This window comes from Fukomys damarensis, unplaced genomic scaffold, assembly GCF_012274545.1.
Source record: "Fukomys damarensis isolate Sample0158 unplaced genomic scaffold, DMR_v1.0_HiC HiC_scaffold_18, whole genome shotgun sequence".
Classification (NCBI taxonomy): domain Eukaryota; kingdom Metazoa; phylum Chordata; class Mammalia; order Rodentia; family Bathyergidae; genus Fukomys; species Fukomys damarensis.
In genome coordinates this window covers 41267986-41292909 of record NW_022900930.1, presented here as the reverse complement: position 1 = coordinate 41292909, position 24924 = coordinate 41267986, and the positions used below count along the sequence as shown (strand labels likewise).

Here is a 24924-nt window from a genome sequence, read left to right as displayed (position 1 = left end):
GGGATTAGCACAGTCGTGGCAACGTAGTCTAGTTGGAGCGTGCTTATTCTGCTGAACAACAGATACTTGATTTGTGCCAGTGGAAATCATGAAAGCTGTTTGAATGCATGCACTACAGTGTGCGTGTGTGCGTGTGTGTGTACACATGTGCACGTATGTGTGCTACTATCAGTAATTCCCTGGGCAAGGTTAGAACCTCCCCCGAATGTATGGGAATATACCATAGTGTTTTGATGTGCTTTGGTAAAAGACAACTAACAAAATAAAATAGAAGTTGGACAACAGTGGCTGAAAGATTCTGAAAAGGTTACTGCTTTCCAGCTAAGTGCATGAAAGGTTATAGCTTAGGAAAGTAAATTTGCTAAAGGAGCAAGAAAAGGACAAATAGTCCATGCAGTATCAGCCAAATGCTTCTAATAAAACAGGGATGGAATAGAAATAGTAAGAAAAATGTAATTGACACTGAAATGCAAAGTAAATAAGAATGCAAGGGGAGTTCACATTTAGGGTGCAATTTGTTGACTTCCTGCTCTCCAAAAATATAACTTCTCCCCTTTATTTTTGTTATCTTTCTGTTACTTATCAGTTTTCTGTACAGCTCCTCCTCAATTTTTCTTACCTCCTGGCATAGGATTTGACTCCTACTGACCCACTGTTTAATACAAATGTATTACAATCAGGGCTGAAAATTAAAAATTAACAAGTTCATCTAGCGAGTCTTAAAAATCATTCCACAGAATTTTATGAAGCACATGTATTATGTCACTTAAGGAAAGAAAAGACATGGTTTCAAGTATCCAGGAGGGCATGGTGGCTGGGGAAAAACATCCCGTAAAATAAGATAATGCAGTGTATTAGGGAGCCCAAACTATTTAGCATTAGGTCCTTGCTGAGTCTCTGCCAAGAACTCCTATTTTTGAAAGCTTTTCTTATCAACTGTATGTGATAAATCATAATTTTTGTTTCCATGAGATCACTGTTGTTGTTGTACTGACTTAGCATAAGTCTGTCCCAAAGAAAGTGTATTTAGTGGTTAGACTATCTTTCGGTAGCATCATTTAGGGTTAAAAAAAAGGTTTTAGTTAACCTAAAACCTAAAAAAGTTGCCCATGTCCATTACAGTCATCAAAGATCCTTGTCTAGGAACCATGCTTAGTGTAATTGGGAGCTAAGTAGTGGCCTGGGTTAGTAGAGTGAAAGAAAAAGGAAATTACTTTGATCTTCCTACATAGAGTGACCAACCATCCTATCTTGTTTACTCTCCAAGGAGCTTCATAAGATAGAAGACTTGCAGTTTTATAGCTAAGAAAGTCTGGGCAAAGTAAGACAAGTTGCTCACTCTGTTGTCAGAGGATATAGGAATGGAAATCAGAAAGCCCAAGAAAGGGCATTGGAAGTTGGAGAGAGAGAGAGAGAGAGAGAGAGAGAGAGAGAGAGAGAGAGAGAGAGAGAGAGAGAGAGAGAGAGAGAGAGAGAGAGAGAGAGAAAGAGAGAAGGAGAGGCCAAGAATGTGCTTGTTTGGGAGACAATGAGTAGTAGTAGAATGTGATCATGTCGGGAAGTAACTGAAGAAGATTACAAACACAACCAAAGACACCTGTAATGAATGGCCCAAAGGATTAAAATTCTTCTGATTCAGACACTTTGGGAGGGATTCTTCTCTCTTAGGAGACATTGTTCTGGAATTGAGGGCAAGGCATGTCTGAATCTACCAACCTGACTGCCAACACCCTGTAATTTAGTTTTTGATAACATATTTCTGTTTGACTCTCATTTTCATGTATGTTAGTCTCCAATTAGACTCAGTCTCTTCAGGGGCATGACCTAGAGTCACTCCTCCCTTCACCCCCGTCTCTCATCTGCTACAGAGTCTAGCAAAGCTGTGCATTCAGTATTATTTAATAAACACTAATTTTATTTGATTAAATGATCTTCCAACATGAGGTAAAGGGAACAATCTGACTGCATCCCAAGATATTTTCTATTTAATGCCTCTGGTTCCTGGTGTGCAGATGCGTTGTCACAGTACTCAGGGTGACCAGTGTGGCCCAGTAACAGAAAAAGCCAAATCCGGATGTTTTGAAGTTCCAGGAGCAGGGTGTAAATAGGGTCCTAGTAGTTCTAATCCCAGGACACTGGGCTTCCTGGACATCTGATTCCAGGGGATAGGGTGTCAAGTTTTCAGCAAGATATAGGGAGAGCACTGCAGTCTTCCATCCACTGTGCAGTGGCTTGCTTTATGGGTATGTAGTTTCTCAGTCTTTTAATCAATTAAAATTAGTCTAGTAAAAGGCTGGGGAAGACTAGAGAGATAATTTCAAGAACAGATAGTAAAAATCATCATGCTCTGTTAAAACATATGCATAAACGGCATGTCATCTGGAGGCTGGGCAATCTAAGGCAGCCTGGTAATGAAGCATTCTTGCCATACTCTATGCAGTGTTTGCTTTTTCCGGCATCTATAGTCTGCTGTTTGTGGCCCGGACCCTCCAAGGCATTGGATCTTCATTTTCCTCTGTTGCAGGTAAGGCTGACAGACATTTTTTTTTTACCACCTCTTGCTACCTCAGGCATTATCATATTTATATGAGGAAATTAAGGAAACTATCACCCTGATAGGTAGAAATTATGATTCAGGAACAAGGCAAGTGTTGAGTTGCTAGCGGGGGTTATAGATCCCTGTCTGATGTAACTTCCTGTGACAATATTCAGTTGCAGCTGGCTCAGGTCAGAACATGCCCAAGTAAAGCTATGAGGTAGGCCAGGCTTTTACTTAGTGCCATTTCGTGGCCCTTTCTCTATTGCCCTCTCATTTCACGACAGGAGTTTTATTAATATTGTCAGAAATACCAGTGTAGTGTGTGAAGAGTTGCTAGATGCTTTGACAATATGTCATGGACTCTTGTGAGGCTCCTGTGCCACTGGCCCAGAGTAATTGTGCCGAGAGCACAGCTGCCAAGCACTGCCAGGTCACACCCTCTCCCTGGTGCTGGGCATATCATGCTTCTCCTTGGGCACATGTTGAATAAGACAGACAGTCTGTGTTCATTGAGGTTCCTATCCTTAGGCTCCCCTTACATGCACAATTAGACAATAGTATTCTATGTTACCTTTCCCAGAAGGCTTTGTACTTCCAAAATTACTCGTGCACAGAGGAGTGAGTAGTGTGAGGACTTTGGGGATGAGTGGGGAACGGCATTTACAATATACTGTGGACTAAGTTTTGTGAGTTAACCCTTCAAACTGGAACTCTAAGATTATCACTCAAGATGCAGTAGGGCAGGGACCAAGGACACTGAGGGGACAGGATGAAACCCTCCATGTGCCGACTTCATCTGTCATTCTCTGCTCAGGTCTTGGAATGCTGGCCAGTGTCTACACCGATGACTATGAGAGAGGAAAAGTCATGGGAATCGCTTTGGGTGGCCTGGCTTTGGGAGTTCTGGGTAGGTTGAATCTGGCTGGAGATTAAGGTTCAGGAGGGTGGCGGAACTGCAGACCCATCAGAGATGGTTCCAGAGGCAGGTATTCCCAAGGTCATGGAAGACAAGCATTTTCCTCTCTGGCCCAATCTTGTGTTGACTTCTTTGGAAATTTTACCATAGAAAGGTTTCCATTTCCTTCAATTGAGCTGCACAGAAAGCTCAGAGGACCAGCACATCCAAGGGAGTGAACATCCCACATATGTATCCATTGCCTGCCTCACCTTTGCTTCCACACATGGCCAGTGCTTTCAGCATGAAAACCTGCCCTCTGCCATATTCTCTACTAGATTTAATGTATGTATAATCTCCTTTATTCCGCACCACCACCTTGAGAAGAAGGAATGATTGTCCCCCAGTACAGAGGTGAGAATAAGAAAAGTCAGGTAACCATCCAAGGTCACACAGCTGGGCATTTCAAGAGGCAGAATGAAGACTGAGATATTCTCTCAGAATCCAAGCTTCATGCAATAAGGTGTACTTTCCTTGAAGTTCATCCTTCATATTGCTTAACTGATTAGACCTAACAAGTCACTTCCTTTTGTTGAGCACCTCCTGTGTATCAAACACAGTGCTAGCACAGAAGGCTTGCAGGTAAGAAGCTCCAGGCATACAAAGTTGTGCCTTCTAGGAGCTTGCAAGAACTCATTGAAAGAACACCTAAAATCTCTTTCCTAGAATGGGCCCACCTCTGCCACCATGGAAAAGAGAGGGTACAAAGTTCTGTTCCTTGTTAGTATCCACCTACCTAATGCTCAACTTTAAACTTTGGTGCATCCTGGGTCCTTCATCCCAGAAGTTTCAAGTGAACATATCCATTATATTCTCTGCAACTGCTTCAAGGTCAGCTCACCCCTTCTTGGTTGGAACACTGCACCAGTCTCCTGCCTGATTTCTTTCACATCCTTCCTTCCCACATGGTGCCACCAGAAGAATGTTCCCGAGCTCAGACCTGGTGGTGTTTCTCTCCTGCTAAAGATCACCGATGTTTCTCCCTAGGCCACGAGGTCTACTAGACACCTCATCCAGTTATCTGGGGGCATTGGTTCGGGGCCTCAACCTACCCGACCTCTACGCTTCCTCTCCCAAGGACTCATACTCTAATAACACTGACTTTCTTCTCCAGTGGCACCATCCTTTCTGACACCTCTCTGTCCTTCTTATGTGCTTCTTGCTTCTGCACTTGGCAAAGCTCTTGTGGCCACCTGAACTCTTGGACCCACTCCTCTGTACACACGACCTTTTGCTCCAGAGCTTTTCACCACATTCTCATTATTTGTCCCCCAATCCTCCAAGCAAATTTCCGTCACTACAAGGACCAGGGACCAGGTCTTCATCCCTGAGCCCTCAGAGCCTCCAGTGCAGCTCAGGCCTTAGTAGGTCTTCAATAAATCCTCACTTCATGATGCGGCTGCATCTCACCATCTGGGATGAGCCTCATCTCTATGTATGTGCTGCTTTGCTTTCCAGTGGGAGCTCCCTTTGGAAGTGTGATGTATGAGTTTGTTGGAAAGTCTGCTCCCTTTCTCATCTTGGCCTTCCTGGCACTACTGGATGGAGGTAAGTCAGCAATGGGGTCCTGGTTGGGTGATAGCCTGGGTCAGGTTGAGAATGGAGCCTTTCAGTCTTTACCACTGCTGGGTGGTATGGATGTGTTTCGATGGAGCAAGGATTGCCCCATTGTAGAAAAGAAGGTGTTAGTTGGTAGCAATGTGGCTGTTACTGGAACATCTGCTTAACCACAAACAAGCTGAACACCTTCTTCTGTTTCCTTTTTTCTTAGCCCTCCAGCTCTGCATCCTGCAGCCTTCCAAAGTCTCTCCTGAGGTGAGTGAACACCAGTTCCTTCACTAAGAGATACACAGAGTGGCTAGGCACAGGGATCCCAGGCAAGCCTGTCACACTATCTGGAAAAAGGGAAAAGAAAATACTCAGGTTCCACATAGCACTGCACTTACTGCTCCACATAGAGCTCTGTTTAAGGCAGTGTGGGCAATGGTGCAAGAGTCTGGCTTCATATTGGACAAAGATAGAGGATAAAGATGGGTGCTATAAAGAGTCAAAGAAGTCTTGCCTCAGAGAAAACTGTTAGTGGCCTCCAGCCCACCTTCCCCCATAAAAGACTTCCTCCAAGACATTCCTAACAGCCGATCATTCTGTCACAGATAGTAAATGTCAGAGTTGGTATTTGATTCTGTGCCAAAGATGGCTGTGTGAAGTCAACATCAAATCATATCGTGATGAACTACTCAACAAACAGAAGAAGAATACAGAAAATGTGGTGAAATTTAAGCTAAAGACCTTGACTTTGCATCTGATAGGTTATCAAGGTATTCCAGAAGTAATTATAATAGTACGCAAACATTACTGATGGTTTTTAAGTCCCAGGAGCTCTGGTTAGCAAGTATGCCACCTATGTTTCATACATTTTAGCCTCATTCTAGAGACACAGAAATTGCAGGTAAAGCTACAAGCAACTGAAATGATCTGGCACTGTGACAGAGTTGGCATTTTGAGAGTGTCAGTTCCCTGACAGTAGCAAGTTGAGATGTCACTCTTTGAGACCTGGATCTAGGAGCAGAGATGTCTGGGTACTCAGGGATGGGCAAAGTTGTAACCACTACCCACTGCCACTAGGACTCCTCAAAGCAAGGAGCACCACATTTCTTCTGGCCACCTGAAGTGGCTCAGACCACCTGAAGTGGCTCAGACCACCTGGCCTGGCCCCAGTACCTGCCCAGACAGAGGAATGTCCTTCCAGGTGGTTCCACCAGTACTTACTGAGTATCTTGCCTGCCAACAGTGATGAATCATTAAACCAACAGACTAAGTTTGGGGAAAAGGAACTAGGAAAGCAGGAAACCAACAAATTTTTTAAAAAAGACCTTGATGGGGGGGGCGGAATCAGAGCTTCATTAGACTTTTGTCTTAGTTACTTTTCTCTCATCGCTGAGACAAAATACCCAACACCCAAAGTTAAAAGGGAAAGAGTTTATTTAGCTCACACTTTGCAGAGGTTTTAGTCCATAGTTGGCTGGCTCCAAGGCCAATCTCTCCCTCTCTCTCTCTCTCTCTCTCTCTCTCTCTCTCTCGGTACCAGGAATCAAACTCACTTGCAAGGTAGGCGTTGGAACCACTGAGCTAAATCCCTCGCCATGAAACTTTAATTTTTTTTCTTTGTTTTTTGGTACCGGGGATCGAACTCATGACCTTGCACTTGGGAGGCAGGCGCAGTGCCACTGAGCTAAATCCCCAGCCCCACAAAACTTTAAATTTTGAAATAATTTCTAATACAGAAAGTTGTAAGCATAAGATGTGATACATATTCCTATGGAAGAGAACTCCACACATCCAATTTCTTTACTAATTTTTAAGTTTTTGTCATATTTCTTCTCTCTGTCTCTCTCTCCCACACGCATACATGAATTATCATTCCTTATTGTTTTCTGAACCATTTGAGAGTAGATTCCTTACCGCATTCCTTTATCTCTTAATAAAGGATTTTCACTGAAAACATTTTTTTTTGTTGTTGTTTAATGACAATTGAATTATCAAGTTCAGGAAGTTTAACATCGATATAATATCCAAAGTACCTACTGATTTTGCTATTATTCTAATAAAGTCCTTTGTAGCAGTCTTTTTCTTAAGTCTTCAGTACAGGATTTAGTCCAGGATTATATGGTACTTTTGTGTGTCCCATCTTTCAGTCTCCTCTAATCTGGAAAAGTTCCTCTGCCTTTCTTTATCTTTCATGACATTTATTTTTTGAAGCATATGGTTATTTTAGAGAGTCTCCTCAATGTGGCTAGCCTGATGTTTCCTCTGCACCAGCTCCAGGCCCTACATGTACTGCTGTTGTACTGTCTAGGAAAGTCTGTGTCCTTCTAGAGTTACAACTAGAGGCACACAGTCCCCGTTCACCTGTAAGCAGTGATCATTTTTATCACTGGGCCAAGGTGGTGTTGGTTTCTCCATTGTGTAGTTAGTATTTTTCACTTGTAACTGATGAATAGCCTATTCTTATTAATTTCATATCTTCTCCAAATTTCACCCCTGCCCAGGTTTATTATCCATCAATGATCCTCTCTTAAACCAGTCCTTGCTATAATATTTGATAAATGCAGGGGTTTCTATTTTACCAATCCTTCCATACATCACCAGTTGACATTTTGCTATAAGAAATAGCTATTTCTTTCTCTATCTTGATACATATTATACAAATATTTATGCATATTCTATGCAAACATATATATTTTATTTATTTATCTGTTTATTTTCAGTTGGAATACATGGTTGCTATTTTGATTAGTGGATTGTAGTTTCTCATTATTCATTTTGATGGTCAAATTGCCCTAGATTTGGCAAATGGGAGCCCGTTCTAACTGGCCCTTGTGCCACTTTAGCATGCATTTAATGTTTTTTTGAATAGTGTTTTACTTTCTGACACAAAAACTCATCCCATGCTCATCCTGTACCGTACTCGCTTCGGCTCCTTCTCCGAGAAGTCCTGGTTTCTTTTATTGGGGAATGGTGCTTAGGAACCAATATAGAAACCAATAGTGTCCATACACTTAGTCTGCTCACAGCTATTAGGGGCTTCTCCTTTCTAGGCCCCCTTAATGATAGAACGAACACACACACACACACACACATGCATATGCACGCATACATGTATGCACGCACACACACGCACACGCACACACACACACACACACACACACACGAGTTCATAGTGAAACTTCTGCTTCCAGCCCAACTTCACAGGAATGCACGCACACACGCACACGCACACACACACACACACACACACACACGAGTTCATAGTGAAACTTCTGCTTCCAGCCCAACTTCACAGGATTTTTGTCACTTTCCCCACTCCATACTTTTATCTGCCCATTTTCATCATGAGAATCTTGGCTCTCCCCCTAATGAAGACATTTACCTACTTGTTCAATCCTACAATAATTTTAATATTGTGATTTGTATGCCTATACCACTATAAAAAACAGACCTACTGAACAGCGTTGAAGATTTTTGCAGTTCTTTTCCCCTTAAGATTAGGGAATATAGCCAAGCTACTGTTTAGAAATTACTTGTGTTAGTTCTCTTCCTAATCATGAATGCGATGTATTATGTACAATGCATTTAAAATTCAGTTGTATTCATTTGCTTTTATTGGTGTTTAGTTTTAGTTTGTTTCTCTATTCTTGTTACTTGTATTGGTCTATTCAGGTTGCCATAACAATATCCTGCTGATTTAAACAAGAAACATTCATATTCTCATAGTACTGGAGGCTGGACATCCAAGATCAAGGTGCTGTCAGTATTGGCCCCTGGTGAGGCCTCCTTCCTTGGTTGGCAGATGGCCACCTTCTCACTGCGCCCCCACATGGCCTCTCTTGGATGTGTGTGCACAGAGAGAGGGATCTCTAGTGTCCCTTCTTATAAGGACACTAGTCCTAATGTCAGGCTCTATCCTTATGACCCCACTTAGCCTTAATTATTTCCCTAAGAGCTCTATCTTTAATAGGACATGTGTTAAAGCTTCAGCATATGGGTTTTGGAGGGGCAAAGTTAAGTACATAACATTAACATCATTTTATTTTTTGAATATATCAAATATTACCATTTAGAGTCAATCTCTATTACCTTTCTACCCTTATCTGCCCTCACTCTTACTACTTATGAGTACAGTAACTAATTTAATGATTTTCTTGTTTATCTTTCCAATGTTCTTGTGCTTCTCCAAAATAGTTTACTTACATTTTCCCATCCCCTCCCTCTTTTCACACAAAAGCTTTTATATTATATATTATTCTTTGATTCTACTTTTTTCCCTCTCATTTGGCAATGCATCATAAAAATCACTCCCTATCAGTTTAGAGAGTTTTCGCTCATTGTTTTCACCATTGTGCATACAATATTATATTTAATTTCCTGTTTCTAAAAACTTAGATAGTTTTTAGTACTTTGCAGTTACAAACAGTGCTAAAATCAATTACCTTGTGCACATGCATTTTAGAATGTTAGCAGCAATCTTCAAATTTCTAGGAGTGAGATTAAATAAAATAATAAAATTTAATAAATAAATAAAATATTATTTATGATTACCATTTCTTTACTTTGAATTATATATGAAGTGAGGACATGATCTTGTTAGGATCTCTTTATATCTTAATCCACTCTTTTGTGCATGCAAAAATTATCATCTACAAATTATTGAAGCGCTTCCAAGATGTACAGAATACACATGGGGCCTGGCAATTAGCTCAGTGGTTCCACTGCCTGCCTCACAAGCACAAGGTCCTGAGTTCAATCCCCAGTACCAAAAAAAAAAAAAAAAAAAAGAGTATGTATGATAGAAGATTAGGACAGAATTCTGAAGAAGTTTGAAAGAGGAAGAAATTTCAGCTACCAACTCAAGGAACACTAGGCAAAGAAAGGAGCCATTTAAGCTAAACCTTGAAGAATGAACTTGAGGAACCTGGAGATGAGAAAGAAGGTTGTTCTGGCAAAGAGAGCAGGGATGGTGGAGGGGCTGCTGGGCTGCGTGGAAGGAAGATAGGGTGAACAAGTGTGCCATGGTAAGGGTACGCCGAGAAGGGAGGGGAAACTAGAATGGGGCGTTTAGGTCAGTGTTTTAACCCAGATGGTCAAGTTCTCTGCTGCCTAAGTCCAATGTGCCTTACTTGGTGAGCCGGAAGAATTCAGATGGCTTGAGGAGCTTCCTGAGGTAGCACTTCTAAGCTCATTCCGGAGACTCAGTGCTCGGCCTGTGGTCCTCCCAGAACAAATACTGGTGCCAGGGAGATGGAGCAGAGAAAGGCCCTGGAACACCAGCTGCCTGGCCCTTGCCTCTCCTCCATTCACTTGGACTTGACAGAGGTCATGTGGAGGCAGGAATTGCACTTGGAACATGATGCCCTCTCTCTGTGCCCATCGCAGTGCCTGCCTGGCTACAGGGTGGGTTGTTACTCCATGACATCAGGCAAGTCATCTTTTGTTCCTGGACTTGGGTTTCCTGATCTCTGCAGTAAAGGACTTGGTGTAGATGGTCTCTAAAGCCCTGTGTGCATATTCTCAGACTCTGATGACAGGAGAGATGTGAGCACTGTGCAGATAACAAGAAAGTTTTTCTTGTCCATGTTCTCAGAGTGCCAAGGGGACTCCAATCCTTACACTTCTCAAAGACCCTTATATCCTGGTGGCTGCAGGTGAGTTGGCAATGGTCTTCTTCTGAACTAGAAGAGTCTGGGCTGTGAGTAGCCACAGTGGCTCACAGAACCATCTCTCCAGGTTCCATCTGCTTTGCCAACATGGGAGTGGCCATTCTAGAACCCACATTGCCCATCTGGATGATGCAGACCATGTGCTCCCCTGAGTGGCAGCTTGGTAAGTAACCTTGAACCTCACCTTGGATGTGGGCCAGAGGCAGATGCCGTGGGCCATTTCTCAGGTAATTAAGAAGTATCATCAAGCCCAGGTCCTCAGCATCTCAGAGGGGGAATCTGTTTCCCTTGTCGAATTACTTTCCTTGAGGGCAGCCCTCCAGAGAAGCAGCCTGAGAAGGGACAGGGAGAGAAGGTGACAGGAGCTTTACCTAGCTGTTTGGTAAAGTGATTAAAATTTCCCAATCAAATGACCTAGGATTTTGGTTCAGTTCCATTGACCAGTGAGGTAAACTTCTCATCACTGAAATGGCACCAAGCACTATCTAGTTCAAAGAGACATTGGAGGAGTGAAAGGTATAGGGTGTGGAAATGCTTTGTACGTGCTCAGTATCGCTATGCACTATCATTACTGTCTGTATTAATTGCAGGACCAAGTGACAGAAGCTGTGGGTAAGCTTTGTACCTCATTCAGTGTGCACCACCAGGACCGTCCACACTTTCCTGTCTTCCACTCCCCCTGCCTTTTGGTCTGTCTTTTCACTTCTAAAAAGGTTCTTGTGGAAGAAACACTGTATCTCTCACCCAGGGAAGGTGCTGAGCTCTGTGCCCCCACAGAGTTCCCCACAGCAGGGAGAGAGGGCTCCAGCCTTTCTGCCAGTGCCTCAGGACTCATCTGAGCATAGAGAAAATGCTCCTGCCCTTCAGGAAGCCAGAGACAAGGGGACAGAGGAGGCTACGTGCAAATGGCTCAGTCACTGCAGGGAGGGGAGGCTCACAGAGCCACAGAGGAAGCTGATAAGAACCTCAAGCAGCTCAGCGTCACGCACTGAAAAGCACCAAATCTAATTTTTTAGGGAACAATTATAGGCGAAGCTCCCAGTTGCACTCCTCGTCCCAAATTGAATTTTTCTGGACTGTGACTGCCTCTGGGCTTGATAATTAATTGAGTTAGGCAGTGTTCAGTGCGGATAATGCACCCTCTTCCTGAGGCTCTGACCACTGAGGCTCCTGGTGCCTGTGAGCAACTGCAGCAGGGAGGAGCCCTTCCCCAGCAGCCCAGTTTCTGGCCTCAGATACCAGTGACTCACTTACCAGAGTGTTGTGCAGCTCTTCTCAGGACTCTCTGCACCTGAAAGATCTGACATCCCAGGTTCCCCAGGGTTGACGCCAGAACCTGGGTCGAGGTTGTGAAGCCTGAGTGTGGGCACCAGACAGCAAAGACAGACCTGGATTCTCAGTGAGATCCCAGGCGACTCTCTCTGGTCACCAACAGCCACACATAGAAAAGCACTGCTCCACATGGAGATCCCCTCTCCGGGTTGCTGGGAGGAGCGAAGGCAACTAGGTTATTGGGCGTGATGTGCAGTCTGTGATGCAGCCTTTGCCACACGGCCCACGGTGTGCCGAGCCCTTCACCAAGTGCTGAGGAAGCCGCAGCTTTGGAAGCAGGCTCACCTGGTCTGAACTGGGATCGGGCCACTTCCTGATGTAACCTTGGAGGAGCAATTTCACCTTGAACTCTACCTCTTTCTTTGTAAAAACGGAGATTTTTTTTTTCCAAGTTGCTTTGGTCTATGCAGTTATTCCAAAGAGATTAGCACCATGCATAAAATGTATCATACACGCAGGCGATAAGAATTATTATCAGCTATTTTCATAATTCTTTTGTTTAAGCCATCTCAATAGTCACAGCTGTGTGTGCTCTGCCACCTTTGAAGACATGCTGAGAACAGTAAATATGCACCAGTGGCCATGCAGTCAAGAATACACAGTGAGGCTGACGTGTGATGATAGCCAGGTGCCACAGGACAAGCCGAGGGGATTGAGGGAAATCTCACTTGGAAATTCCACGCCATTCACAGTGATGTCGAGAAGATGTTATCTGGGCCAGCGAGCTTCCTAGAGCTTCCTGTTTCCTCAAATCAGATAAACAGTCCCGTAGTTATGACCTCTACGTTTTTCCAAAGCAATTGCACAGAAACATACAGACACACTTTGAAACAGATTGCCAGCCCTGTGCAGATAGACTAGACAAATACACTGGGCTATGCTTTGCTTCTACTCCATAGAAGACAATATTAAAAGCAAACAAGCCGTCAGCCAGGACCTGGTGAATTGTTGATTTTGGGCTTAATGATGATGGTCATGTGTTTTCTCTTGGGCTCCACTGTTTCCTATACACCCAGGGAAGTGTAGTGAGGGCTGCCGAGACCCAGAGAGACTCATGCTGCTAATTCCAAGCAGGCCCATTGTTCCAGAGCCATCTGTGCTGACACCGTTGGGGTTGGGTAGTGGAAACACCTGGTACTGGAGCGAGAAGCCTGGGTTCTGGTCCTAAACCAGTCACTCGTCATTTAGGATGAGAATAGTTAGGTTCAGTGCTCATAGGACACTTACACGTGCCAGGCACCTTGCCAAGTATTTGATAGTCTCACCTCAAAGCCTCTCCGGCCTCTCGGGTCAGAATTATTGCCATCCCTTGTTTGAGTAGATTTTTGCCACTCTAATCAAATACCAGAAGCAGGCTCACTCCATAGAGTACAAAAGGCTCATTTAACACACAGTTCTGGAGACCAATGCTCCAAGCAGTACGGTGTCAGCTCTGGCAAGGGCCTCTGGCAGATGGCTGGAGCGTGGGTAGAAGCAAAGCAGCCCATCACCAAACAGGAAGCCAGAGAGTGATCCTGGGGTCCAGCTTACCCTGATACCAATTCACTCTCCGCAAAGCTCAGGGACCCCATGCTGCCTTAATCCATTGGGAGGGCGGCTCCTTCTCCCATTAAGCTCCACTCTCAAGGGTTCCATCACCTCTAGAATTGCCACACTAGAGACAAAGTCTCCCGTGTTCCTTCCCACTTTCCAAAAATGACGATGTTCTACCTTTCTGTTTAGACTCCCTGTTGACTTCCGTTCCTTCACCTTCATTGTCCTCAGCTATTGGCTTTGCCTTCTAATCAAAGCAAGAAGGGAACTCACATCTCTGCCACTAAATGTACTGGCTTCCCCTCACTTGTGTTTTCCTAAACTTGGTTGAAGCATCCCATCTGGGATCAAAGCCCAACTCTGCTTTGCTTTCTGGGTTCCATCACTTCCCACCCACTTCACTGGCTCCTCCCCACCTTTCCTAACTTCCCTTCTGTTCTTTATCTGACAGTAGGCAGTACCAGCCATTCCGTGGCTTTAAGAACCATACACAAATTATCAAGTCCCAGACTTACATTTGTCTTTATGACCGACCACTCCTTGGAGCTCGGGTCTTGTGTACCTGCCTGCTTACCTATCTAACAGGTGTTTCAAACTTCTCATCTTCTGATCAAGCTCTTCCTCCCCAACAGGTCCTCTCCATCTCCAGATGCCCAGCCAATCATGGTAACAACTCAGGGTCCTTGTTTCTCTCTTGTCCTCCTCCCTTCCACTATGTCCACATCCAGTCCAGCAGAAAATTCCACCAACCTAATTTCAAAATACCTCCAACTCCATTCATTTCTTTCCATCATGACCTCCATGCCCAGGCTCTGTCACTTTTCTCTTTGACTTACAAATAGTCTTCTGGCAGCCACTCCTGTCCTAGGAGCTCATTTGACTGAGGCAGTTTAGGAAATATGAATTGGAGTCTGCTCATGTTCTTCAGCCTTCCTATCCCTAGAACAGACTAAGAGGCTGCTTCTTTAAGGCCTTTTTATTGGTATGAAGCACTATACACACACACACACACACACACACACACGCACGCATGCACGCATGCACGCATGCATGCACACGTACACACATAGCTCCCCTTTGGTTTCTGGAGTCTCAGCTTACAGCATTTTCTCAGAGAGGCTTTCCTTGGTCTCCCGAACCCAGTGTAGCTTTTCTTCCTGGTCACTCTGCCATATTGCCATGTTGTTTCCTCCACAGAACCTAACATTTTTCTCCCTTTCTTTCTTTCCCTCTCTCCCTCTCTCCCTCCCTCCCTCTCTCTCTCTCTCTCTCTCTCTCTCTCTCTCTCTCTCCCTCCCCCCCATCTTTCTTTCCTTTTTGTTTTTGTTTTTTGGGACATGGTCTCACTTTGTAGTTCAGGCTGGCCTCAAACCCATTATGTAGCCTAGGCTGGTCTCAAACACACAGTGATCTTCCTGTCTCAGCCTCCCAAGGTGGGATTGCAGGTGTGAGCCACTACACATGACATTAAAAAAATCATATTTTGTGTTTGTTTAGGTTTTTTTACTATTTCTCTCTGATGGAATGTAAGCTAGAATTTTTGTCTGTCCATTCTTAGCCCCAAGAATACCTGGCATATGGAAAGTTTATTATAAGGGATGAGTGAATGAGACTCAGAGACAGTAAATAAATTGCCCAAGACCATAGAGCTCACAAGTGGCCAAGCCACAATTTGAACTCAGAACGGCATGGCAGGCCCGTATTTCTAGAACACTGCACTTGATCATCACACAAAGCCGTGGAAGCCAGGGCTTCCATTTACAAGATGTTTTCATATTCCATATCCAATTTGCTCTTCACTGTTGCCTAGGAGGATGGGTCATAGATTTAGATGTGGGAACCAAGATTCAAAATGCTCTAGTAACTCATCCAAGGTCACTAGCAGAGCAATAGAAAGACAGGTAAACAGTGAGGTGGGAATTGTGTTTTCCAAGATGTATGCACGTCCTTCATGTTCTCTGGCTGATGGCTCATTAGGGCCTCTTGTCAGAAAGTCTAAGAGGGAACTAGAAGCACATTAAGTATGTTAGGGCTAAACAGCCCTGCTCTTAGGAAAAGCAACAATGCGGGATCCTAGGTCTTCTGCTATGCATTTGCACCAGGATCTCCCAACCATAAAGCAATGTGTTAGGGAGCTTTAGTGTCTTGTGGCAGACAGGTGTTTCAGATTCAACTGCATGCGTCCTGAGGTGAGGCTCTTTGTCCTTCCACAGGTCTGGCTTTCCTGCCTGCCAGCGTGTCCTACCTCATCGGCACCAACCTCTTTGGTGTGCTGGCCAACAAGATGGGTCGGTACGTAGCCTGGGGGTCTGGGAAGAACGATAGGAACACAGGATGGAAAAGCCCTGCACTTAGGATGACAGATAACTTCTCAGACTGGGAGATTTAGAAACACACAGTCGTAAAAGCTGTGGAAGGGTAACGGGCGCTTGGTGAGCGGCACATGGAGAAAGGATGGGTCTGGGCTGAATGCTGGAGAAGAGGCAGTGGACGTGTGATGCATGATCTTTGCTCTCCAGTTAAACAGATAACAACCCCAGAGGAGACACGTGTGAGAAAAGCAGCGTATACTTTGGGGCAGTTGTCAAACTATGTTCTATGGAGGCGCTGGGGATTTAGCTCAGCCTTGAAAGCCAAGGTCCTGAGTTTGATCCCTGGTACCAAAAAGCAAAAAACGATGTCCCATGGAACCCTGGGCGATTTGACAGTGGGGTCTCAGAAGCTACCAAAGGGTGGGGCAGGAGGTTGAGTGTTATGCATCTGGAGTCTGTTCTTTTATTATAATGAAGACAGCTCTGGCTCTAGTTTTAACTTTGGAGTTCAGAGTATAGATTTCTACAATCGCTGCCAAAGGAAAGTAGATGATAGAAAATTTGAAATGTTTTGTTTGTTTTTGGAGTTGGACATCCAAAATCACATAAAATGTAAATGGGTGGGAAGTAGTCTAGACTGAGAAACCATACACATCAAGTTCAAGGGCTGCTCCCAACTGTGCCTTCTGAATCAGGAAAGTGCTCTTCTAAGGGAAGTAAAAATATGTCCCATGGCACCATCCCTGCCTCTGCTATAGAAAGGGGAATGAACTTGGGCTGGCAAAGGATAAGAACAAGGGAAGGACAGAAAAGATGTGGTACAAACTGGTTCTGTAGAGATGCATGTATCTTCTCGTGGCCTCAAGGGTTGTTGGCATTGGAGGTGGGTAGGGCTGGCCAGTATGGTGGATTTGGGGTGACAGGTGGAAAGGATCTCTCTCTCCCCTGACTCCTGTCTGGCAATGGCTCTTTTCTTCTAGGTGGTTGTGCTCCCTGGTTGGGATGGTGGTGGTTGGTACCAGCTTGCTCTGTGTAAGTATAATGAGGCATGGAGAGAAACAGACAGACAGATATTAAAAGACCATTTTCTTCAAAATAAGCAGAGCTCCAAAAAACTATTTCTGAGTAGGTAGGAACCACTCCTGGAGGAGATGCCACTAGTTGGAGTGGTGCCCTGTGGAGAGGAGGGTGATGGGCAGTAGGAGACAGAGGTCTGAGGCTTGGCGTGCAGGATACAACGTGAGATGTGTCAGCAGCTACTTTGGGAGCGACCTTAATGGTGCATTGTATGACTTCATGTACTGACCTGCTCCAACAGGGCACTAAAGAACAAACAGCTGTGCCTTGGTCTCTGGCATCATACTATTTGGTAGAAGAAGAAAGAAAGAGGTCTTCACTCTTTGCAAGAGCCCCTTTCAAGCCCCCTAAGCCTTCATTTCCTCTTGGCCCTAGTGGAGATCAGCAGCACAGTGGTGCCTGGGCTTGGGAGTGATGAGAAAAGAGACACAAAGCCCTGAGTGCTGTGCTCAAGACGGGCCGGAGTTCGGGCTCCATCCCAGCTTTGCCCCTCACCCTTTGTGTGACTCTGAGTTCCTTACATCTCCTCCCTGCTCATATCCTCGGTGCCCTCCCCTGAGTAGCAGGGTGGTTACAGTAATCCACACACACTGCGGCATGATGAGTGACACACAGTGGCCCTCAGTGAGTCTCCGACTGTAACTGGGCGTCACAATGCCTGAACAGTATGCTGGCCCTGTGAGGGGTGAGTGTGCTGGGATAATGGCTTTTGAGTGACAGCTATCCTGTCACTCAAGGTAGGGGGAAGGAAGGGAGGGGACTTGCACAATAGGGAAGGAAAAAACCCCTTAGAGTGGGGAATGCGACTAAGCGTCCCATCTTGTTGTGGGGTGCGAGACCGTGGAGGTAATTGGCTGTTGCGCTCCTCTGTGTTTTGCTCCATTGGCTACCAAGATGGGGATTTAAATAAAGCCTTTGATGATGTCAGTAATGGAAAAGAGAGCCAGCTCCACTCAGTGAAGGAGGAGGATGGGAAGGTGTCTGGGCGGAGAATGGGAGAGGGCGAGGAGGAAGAGGGCATGAGCTGAAAAGGACCATGGGTGCGGCATGCTGGAGTCAATCCTGAGGTCCACACTTGGTCTTGCTGCACAACAGCTCTGTAACTTCGGAGAGGGCATGTGATGCATCGACACCAGTCCTGTTCTCAGGTCTTCATGTGAAGGTAATGATTCTTCTTCATGCTGCGGTGCGAGAGTTCAGCGTGTGGCACACAGCACGCACTGTGCGCAGCTGTTCATGGGAAGCCTTGCCCACGCCAGCCCGGCTGGAGTCCTGATGAGCTCCTCCTTCTTCCGCTTGCAGGTCCCGCTGGCTCACAGTATTCTTGGTCTCATTGGCCCCAATGCGGGCCTTGGCTTTGCCATAGGTAAGAAGCTCCCTCAACGGCAGCAGGAAGCCCGTGAATGTTGGCAATGGCCGAATGCCTTTCCTCCTCTTCTCATCAGCGGAGGGTGGGAAGGAAGAGGGAAGAGGAGGCAGCAGGCTAAGGGAATGGGTGGAATGGGGGAGGAGGAGAGGGGCGCCGCAGCTGACGGACGGCGTCTGGTGTGCTCTGGCCTCAGGCATGGTGGACTCCTCGCTGATGCCCATCATGGGGCACCTGGTGGACCTGCGGCACACCTCCGTGTATGGGAGTGTCTACGCCATTGCTGACGTGGCTTTCTGTATGGGCTTTGCTATTGGTATGTTGGCTGGGGAGAGGACCATCCCGGGCCTGGGTACCCTCCTCACTCCTCTGTACTGTGAACCGGGCACCCCAGGGCTCTGAAGATTTCCAACCCTGGGACATCCTGTGAGTCACCCAGCTCCTAGTGGAATGTCTTCCAGGCAATCCAGGCTCAGTAAATACTTGTCATTTGCTTTCTTCTTCACAGGCCCGTCCACCGGGGGCGCCATTGTGCGGGCCATTGGTTTCCCCTGGATCATGGTCATCATTGGGGTGGTTAACATCGTCTATGCTCCTCTCTGCTATTTCCTGCGAAACCCCCCAGCCAAGGAGGAGAAGCTTGTACGGAGCTCCAGCTGCTTTAAAAACTCACGTGCTGTTTCTTTCCATTGTCTCAGCCCTTTTTCCTATGCTAATTTCTTCCCTCTATTGATCATCTCTCTGACTTGCCACATTTTCTGATTCCTTTTATATTTATCTCCTGTCATGCCCTTCCTTATTTCCTTTCTTTAAATAACTACCTCCCTTTTAAAAAGTTTTTTGTTTTGTTTTGTTTTTTTTAGACAATGTCCTGCTATGTAGTGCAGGCTGGATTTGAACTCATTTATGTAGGCCAGGGTGGCCTTGAATTCACAGCTATCCTCCTGACTCAGCCTCTTGAGTGCTGAGATTACAAGCAGGCTCCACCATGCACAGCAAAAAAGGATTTTAAGAAGGAAAATGAAGCCGGGGATTGTGGTGCACACTTGTAATCTCAGCATTCTGGGAGGCTGAGGAAGGAGGATTTCAAGTTCAAGGTCAAACTGTGCAATTTAGCAACTTGCAAGACTCTGCCTCCAAAAAATCAAATCAGACCAAAACCAAAACTAAGATAGGAAGGACTGTAGATGTAATTCAGCAGGAAGGTCTTGGGTTCAATCCACAATATTGAAAAAGAAAAAAAAAAAAAAAAAGGAGAGCAGGAGGAGAAAGGAGGAGGAAAGAAGAGGAAGAAGAAAAGCAGTTATTCTGCCCTTACTGTAATTGTTCTGTACTCACTGTAGCACAGTGTAAGTTAACAAATTATTCCTTCCATAAATGGGCAGAATTCCACTCGGCACATCCATTCATTCATCTGAGTCGGCCACTATCTGTTTGTTTGTTTGTTTGTTTGTTTGTTTAGACAGGATCTTCCTGTGTAGTGCAGGCTACCCTGGAACTCACTGTGTAGCCCAAGCTGACCCTGCACTCACAGTGATCTTCCTGCCTCAGCCTCCCCGGGTGCTGAGATTACAGGCATGCGCCACCACACCCAGTTAGTCTGCCATTATATTTACTGGCTCGCTCTCGCTCTCTCTCTCTCTCTCTCTCTCTCTGGCTCTGGCTCTCATTGAGCCATCTCTCTTTAAGTAGTAAAAACCTCAGAGGAAAGGTCTTCTGCATGTGATTTTTAGCTAACAGGGTATTTTCCTTTTATTTCAGCATTCAACCCTGAGGGTCTGATGGTTGGGGATGGCTGAGGATGAAGGTCTGGTAGCTTGGGGATGGTTGATGCTGCTTAAAGGAATAAAAGAGGACGGGAAGGTCTGATACAAAGCGGTGTCAATTTCAGCTGCTTCCTGCTGTGTCTTGCACTATCCCTGGGATTCAGTTAAAAGTGTATCAGATGTTTGTCCCTACAAGGAGGCTTACCTAGGTATCTTGGGAGGGCTGTGCATGTACATGGATCAGAAAGAAGGTTCCATGGTCTATAGTTGCATCTTGGGTCTTTCCTAAACAGCAGTAGACTTGGATGAGCTAGTGGGGGACAGGAATGGGGAGATGGTCAAATATGGGCTGGGCAGTGATTTGTCTTCTTGCCCCTTCCTGCAGGCTATTCTGAGCCAGGACTGCCCCATGGAGACCCGGATGTACACAACCCAGAAGCCCACAGAGGAATTTCCCCTGGGCGAGAACAGCGATGCAGACCCTGACAGCGAGGAGTAGCAGCTGAAGGCGGCCCAGAGTCCGGTCTTAGCTGACCCCATGAGGCTTGGACTCCGGGCCGCTTCTTTCCTGGAACCAGATCATGAAGGGCTGCTCAGCAGGCTCCCTGTGCAGGCCCGGGAACCTTGCTTCCTCCCATCCCTGGGGCGCCTTCCTCCTACACTGCTCACCTGAGTAGCCGCTTGCTCTCCCTCCAAGCTTCTCCTGTGGGAGGACAGTGATGCCTCCCCTCTGGCTGCTCTCAGGCTGATAAACTTGAGCTGGGACAAGTTCTGCAAGGGTGACTCAGTTTCTGGAGGCGGCAGTGAGCAGTGCACCCCTGAAACCGAGGGGCCATCACAGACCTTGGTTCCTTTGTTTTCTGATTTTCCTTGGCACCTTCCCAACATACTGCAAGAGTTGTGTCATCTGTTCCCTGGCACATTCCTCCCCGATTTTTCCCAGTTGAGTGGAGCAGGTGGCCTCAACGTTGTGCAGTGCCAACAGGGAGGGGATTTTTCTTTTCTTTTCTAACAAATTGGCTGATTTTTCTGTAGCGAAACCTACTTACTGCTTCTCAGATGAACAAAGCGTCTTCCTACATTCTTCGTTAGCCAGTGGGATTCAGAGCAGGTGTTTCTCCTTGACTTGAGTTACTGACATCCTCATACTTTCCATCTGTGTTTCTATTTTTCCTGAACTTCTAAGACTATTAGAAAGAAAAGCCAATGAAGGGGAGGCTGAGACAGGGGGACTGTAAATTCGAGCCTAGACAACTTAGCGACTTAGTGGGAGGACCCCATCTCAAAATAAAAAACAAAAAAGTGTACAAAGGTCTTAGGTTCATCTGCCCCTAAAAGCATTCTAATACACCCAAGATGTCCTGGAAAGAAGGGAAAAGAAACTGCCGTGAAATTTCTCCCAGTGTGGATTTCCTAACATGAAAAGCATCATGAGCCATTGTTCACATCTTTTAATGGGAAAGTTTAATTCACACATGGAAACCAGATGCTGTTCTGTAGCAAAGGAGATCATGAGGGTAAATACTGTAAGCGTCATAATAGTATGACATTTTGTTACAATTTAATTTTTCCCATTAAATTTATTGGTACATTTAAGGCAAACAGTACAGTTACATTTATCACTGGGACCTTGCACCTTTACATGATGTGTCTTTGTTCTTACTTTTCCCTCATTCCCCTGCCCTCCCTTCACCCCCTTCACCCTTCCCTACATACAAAGACTTTGTTTCCATTGTTTTCCTTTTTTCATATTTTTTCTATTCCCTTATTTTCTTTCCCCTCTCCTGTCCTTCCCGCTTCCCCTTTAGCCCTTTTCTTCCTATTTCACACTATCCATTATACCATTTGAACCCTATTTATACATTTCATTTTTCACACCAGAGAAATGATGAGGTATTTATTCATGTGTGTCCTATTTATTTCACTTGAGTATCGCCTCAATGGGCACCCATTCAGCTACAATTTTAAAAGTTATTGGGTGTTGAGCTTTCAAAGAAATAGGAGACATGGCAGCCACTCTGGATAACATCCCATCTCTTGGGGCAAATCAGCGACATACAGTACAGGGATCAACAATTCTGCAGGTTGTGTAGACTGCACATTCGAGTACGAGGGGCCGGGGTTGCTGCCAGTCTGCTTTGGGGGTCATGCAGAGATGCAGGGGGATGCAGGATGGGGAGACACACAGAAGCTTATTAGACAGGGGTGTTCAGATTTTACCTGGGGAGACCCCTGCCTTTTCAGGGGTTTAAAGGATTCAGCACAAATCCTGAATTCCCAGGACACATTCGGGGTGAAGCTCTGGAGGAATCCTTATTCCTTAGACAACAAAGCCCCAATTGATCAGTGGATATGTTTTTAGGGGTTGAGCATTAACGACACTCCCTGGATTTGCAAGATGAGGCACACTCACACTGCTGTTTAATCAAGATGATATGTGTCTTGGATTGTGAAGGACCTAAAGGTAAAACAGGTCTCCCCTCCAAAAGTCAGGAACACATTTACGGGGCGCTGGGCTCTGAGTTACCAGCTGCAACAGAGCAAAGAAGACAGTGGAATTTTGTTTGTTTGTTTGTTTTGGTACCAGGGATCCAACATAAGACCTTGTACTTGTGCGGCAGGCAGTGGCACCACTGAGCTAAATCCCTCACCCAAGACAGTGGAATTTTTTTTTTTTAGTTTATTGGTACATTTTAGGTATACAGTACCGTTACATTCATCATTGGGATCTTGTACCTTTACATGACAGGTCTTGGTTCTCATTTTTTCCCTTATCCCTGCCCTCCCTTCATCCCCTCCTCCCCTCCCCATTTACAAACACTTTATTTCCATTTTTTCATTTTCTCATATTTTTTTCTTTTCCCTTATTGACTTTCCTGTACCCTTCCCACTTTCCCTACACCTTTAGCCCTTTTCTTCCTATTTCACATTGTCGATTATCGCATTAGGATCTTATGTACTATTATAGTTTTTCACACCAGAGAAACTATTCGGTATTTACCCATGTGTGACTTATTTGTTTCACTTAGGAGTATATCCTCAATATGTATCCATTTTCCTATGAATGACTCTAATCTCTCATTCTTTATGGTTGAGTAGTATTCCATTTTATAGAAAAACCTCATCTTCTTTATCCAGTCTCCAACTGATGGGCAAATGGGCTGTTTCCAAATTTTAGCTATTACAAACTGTGCTGCTATAAACATAGGTGTGCATATATCACTGTGGTATGATTCTTTTAATTCTTTTAGAAAGATACCCAGCAGAGGGATGGCTGGGTCAAATGGAACCTCTAGTCCCAGCTCTTTGAGGTATCTCTATATTGATTTCCATATTGGTTGCACCAGTCTGCACTCCCACCAACAATGGGGAAGGGTTTCTTTCTCCCCACAAATCCACCAACATTTGTTATTGTTTGGTTTCTTGATAGCAGCTATTGTTTGTGCGGTGAGGTGAAATCTCAGTGTTGTTTTCATCTGCATCTCTTGAATGACCAGTGATGCGGAACATTTTTTCTTATATTTACTTGCTGCTTTTATTTCTTTGTCTGAGAAATGTCTGTTCATTTCAGATGCCCATTTTTGAATTGGGTCTTTATATTTGGGGGGCTGATGGTTTTGAGTTTTTTACATATTCTAGATAAAAGCCTTTGTCTGAGGAGCAGCTATTAAAATTTTTTTCCCACATTGCACGTTGTCTTTTAGTTCTGTTGATGGTTTCTTTTGCAGTGCAGAAGCTCTTCAATAAGATGAGATCCCAGTTGTTGATTCTTTCTCTAGTTCCCATGCTACTGAGGATTTATTCATAACGTTTTTTCCTATGTCAATGTCTTCAAGAGTTCCACCTAACTTATCTTCCAGCAAGTTTAGTTTTTTTTAATATTTAGATCTTTAATCCACTTAGATTTTAGTTTAGTGCATGGTAAAAGACAAGGGTCTAATTTTAATCTTTGGCAGGTTGAAATCCAGTTTTTCCAACACTATTTATTAAAGAGACTATCTTGCCTCCATTGAGGATGGTTGGCTCTTTTGTCAAAGATGAGGTAGCTGAGTACATCTGGAGTTGTTTTTGTATGTTGCAGTCTGTTCCACTGATCCTCAGGCCTATTTCTTTGCCAGCACCATGCTGTTTTTATCACAGTGGCTTTGTAGTATAGTTTCAAATTGGGAATTGTTATACCCACTGCCATGTCTCTGTTGCCTAGGATGGCTTTTGCTATTCTAGGTCTCTTCTGGTTCCAAATGAATTTTTGGATTCTTTTTTTCTAGTTGTGTGAAAAATAGTGTTGGAATTTCAATTGGCATTGTGTTGAATCTATATATCAGTTTTGGTAGTATGGCCATTTTCATTATGTTGATTCTTCCTACCCAGAAGCAGGGAATATCTTTCTGTTTTCTTATATCCTCTTTGATCTATTTTTTCAGAGTGCTGTAGTTTTCAGTGTAGAGGTCTTTTCCTTCTTTCATTAGATTGGTTCCTAGATACTTCATTTTTTTGGGATGCTATTGTGAAAGGAATTGTTTCCCTGATTTCTCTCTCAATGAGTTGGTTGTTTGTGTACACGAAGGCTATTGATTTTTGAGTGTTGACCTTGTATCCAGCTACTCTGCTAAAAGTGTCATTTAAGTGTAGAAGTCTTTTGGTGGAATATTTTGGGTCTTCAATGCAGAGTATCATATCATCAGCAAATAATGATAGTTTAACTTCTCCCTTTCCTATCATTATTGCTTTAATTTCTTTCTCTTGTCTAATTCCTGTGGCTAATGTTTCCAGAAGTATATCGAAGAGGAGTGGTGATAGTGGGCATCCTTGTCTTGTTCCTGATTT

At 44.7% G+C, this 24924-nt stretch overlaps 1 protein-coding gene across 1 annotated transcript in view; it reads left to right on the top strand.

Moving 5' to 3' along the window:
* Positions 1–21689, top strand: part of Slc18a1 (solute carrier family 18 member A1) — a 40042-nt gene extending 18353 nt beyond the window's left edge. The window contains exons 7-18 of the mRNA XM_033765469.1: positions 2441–2524; positions 3354–3446; positions 4953–5042; positions 5266–5309; positions 10636–10696; positions 10779–10874; positions 15790–15868; positions 16869–16920; positions 18268–18331; positions 18528–18647; positions 18840–18973; positions 20483–21689. Of these exons, the coding sequence (XP_033621360.1) occupies positions 2441–2524; positions 3354–3446; positions 4953–5042; positions 5266–5309; positions 10636–10696; positions 10779–10874; positions 15790–15868; positions 16869–16920; positions 18268–18331; positions 18528–18647; positions 18840–18973; positions 20483–20596 (1031 nt within the window). The 3' untranslated portion in view covers positions 20597–21689. The remainder of the gene's footprint in view (positions 1–2440; positions 2525–3353; positions 3447–4952; positions 5043–5265; positions 5310–10635; positions 10697–10778; positions 10875–15789; positions 15869–16868; positions 16921–18267; positions 18332–18527; positions 18648–18839; positions 18974–20482) is intronic.
* Positions 21690–24924: the final 3235 nt, after the last annotated feature.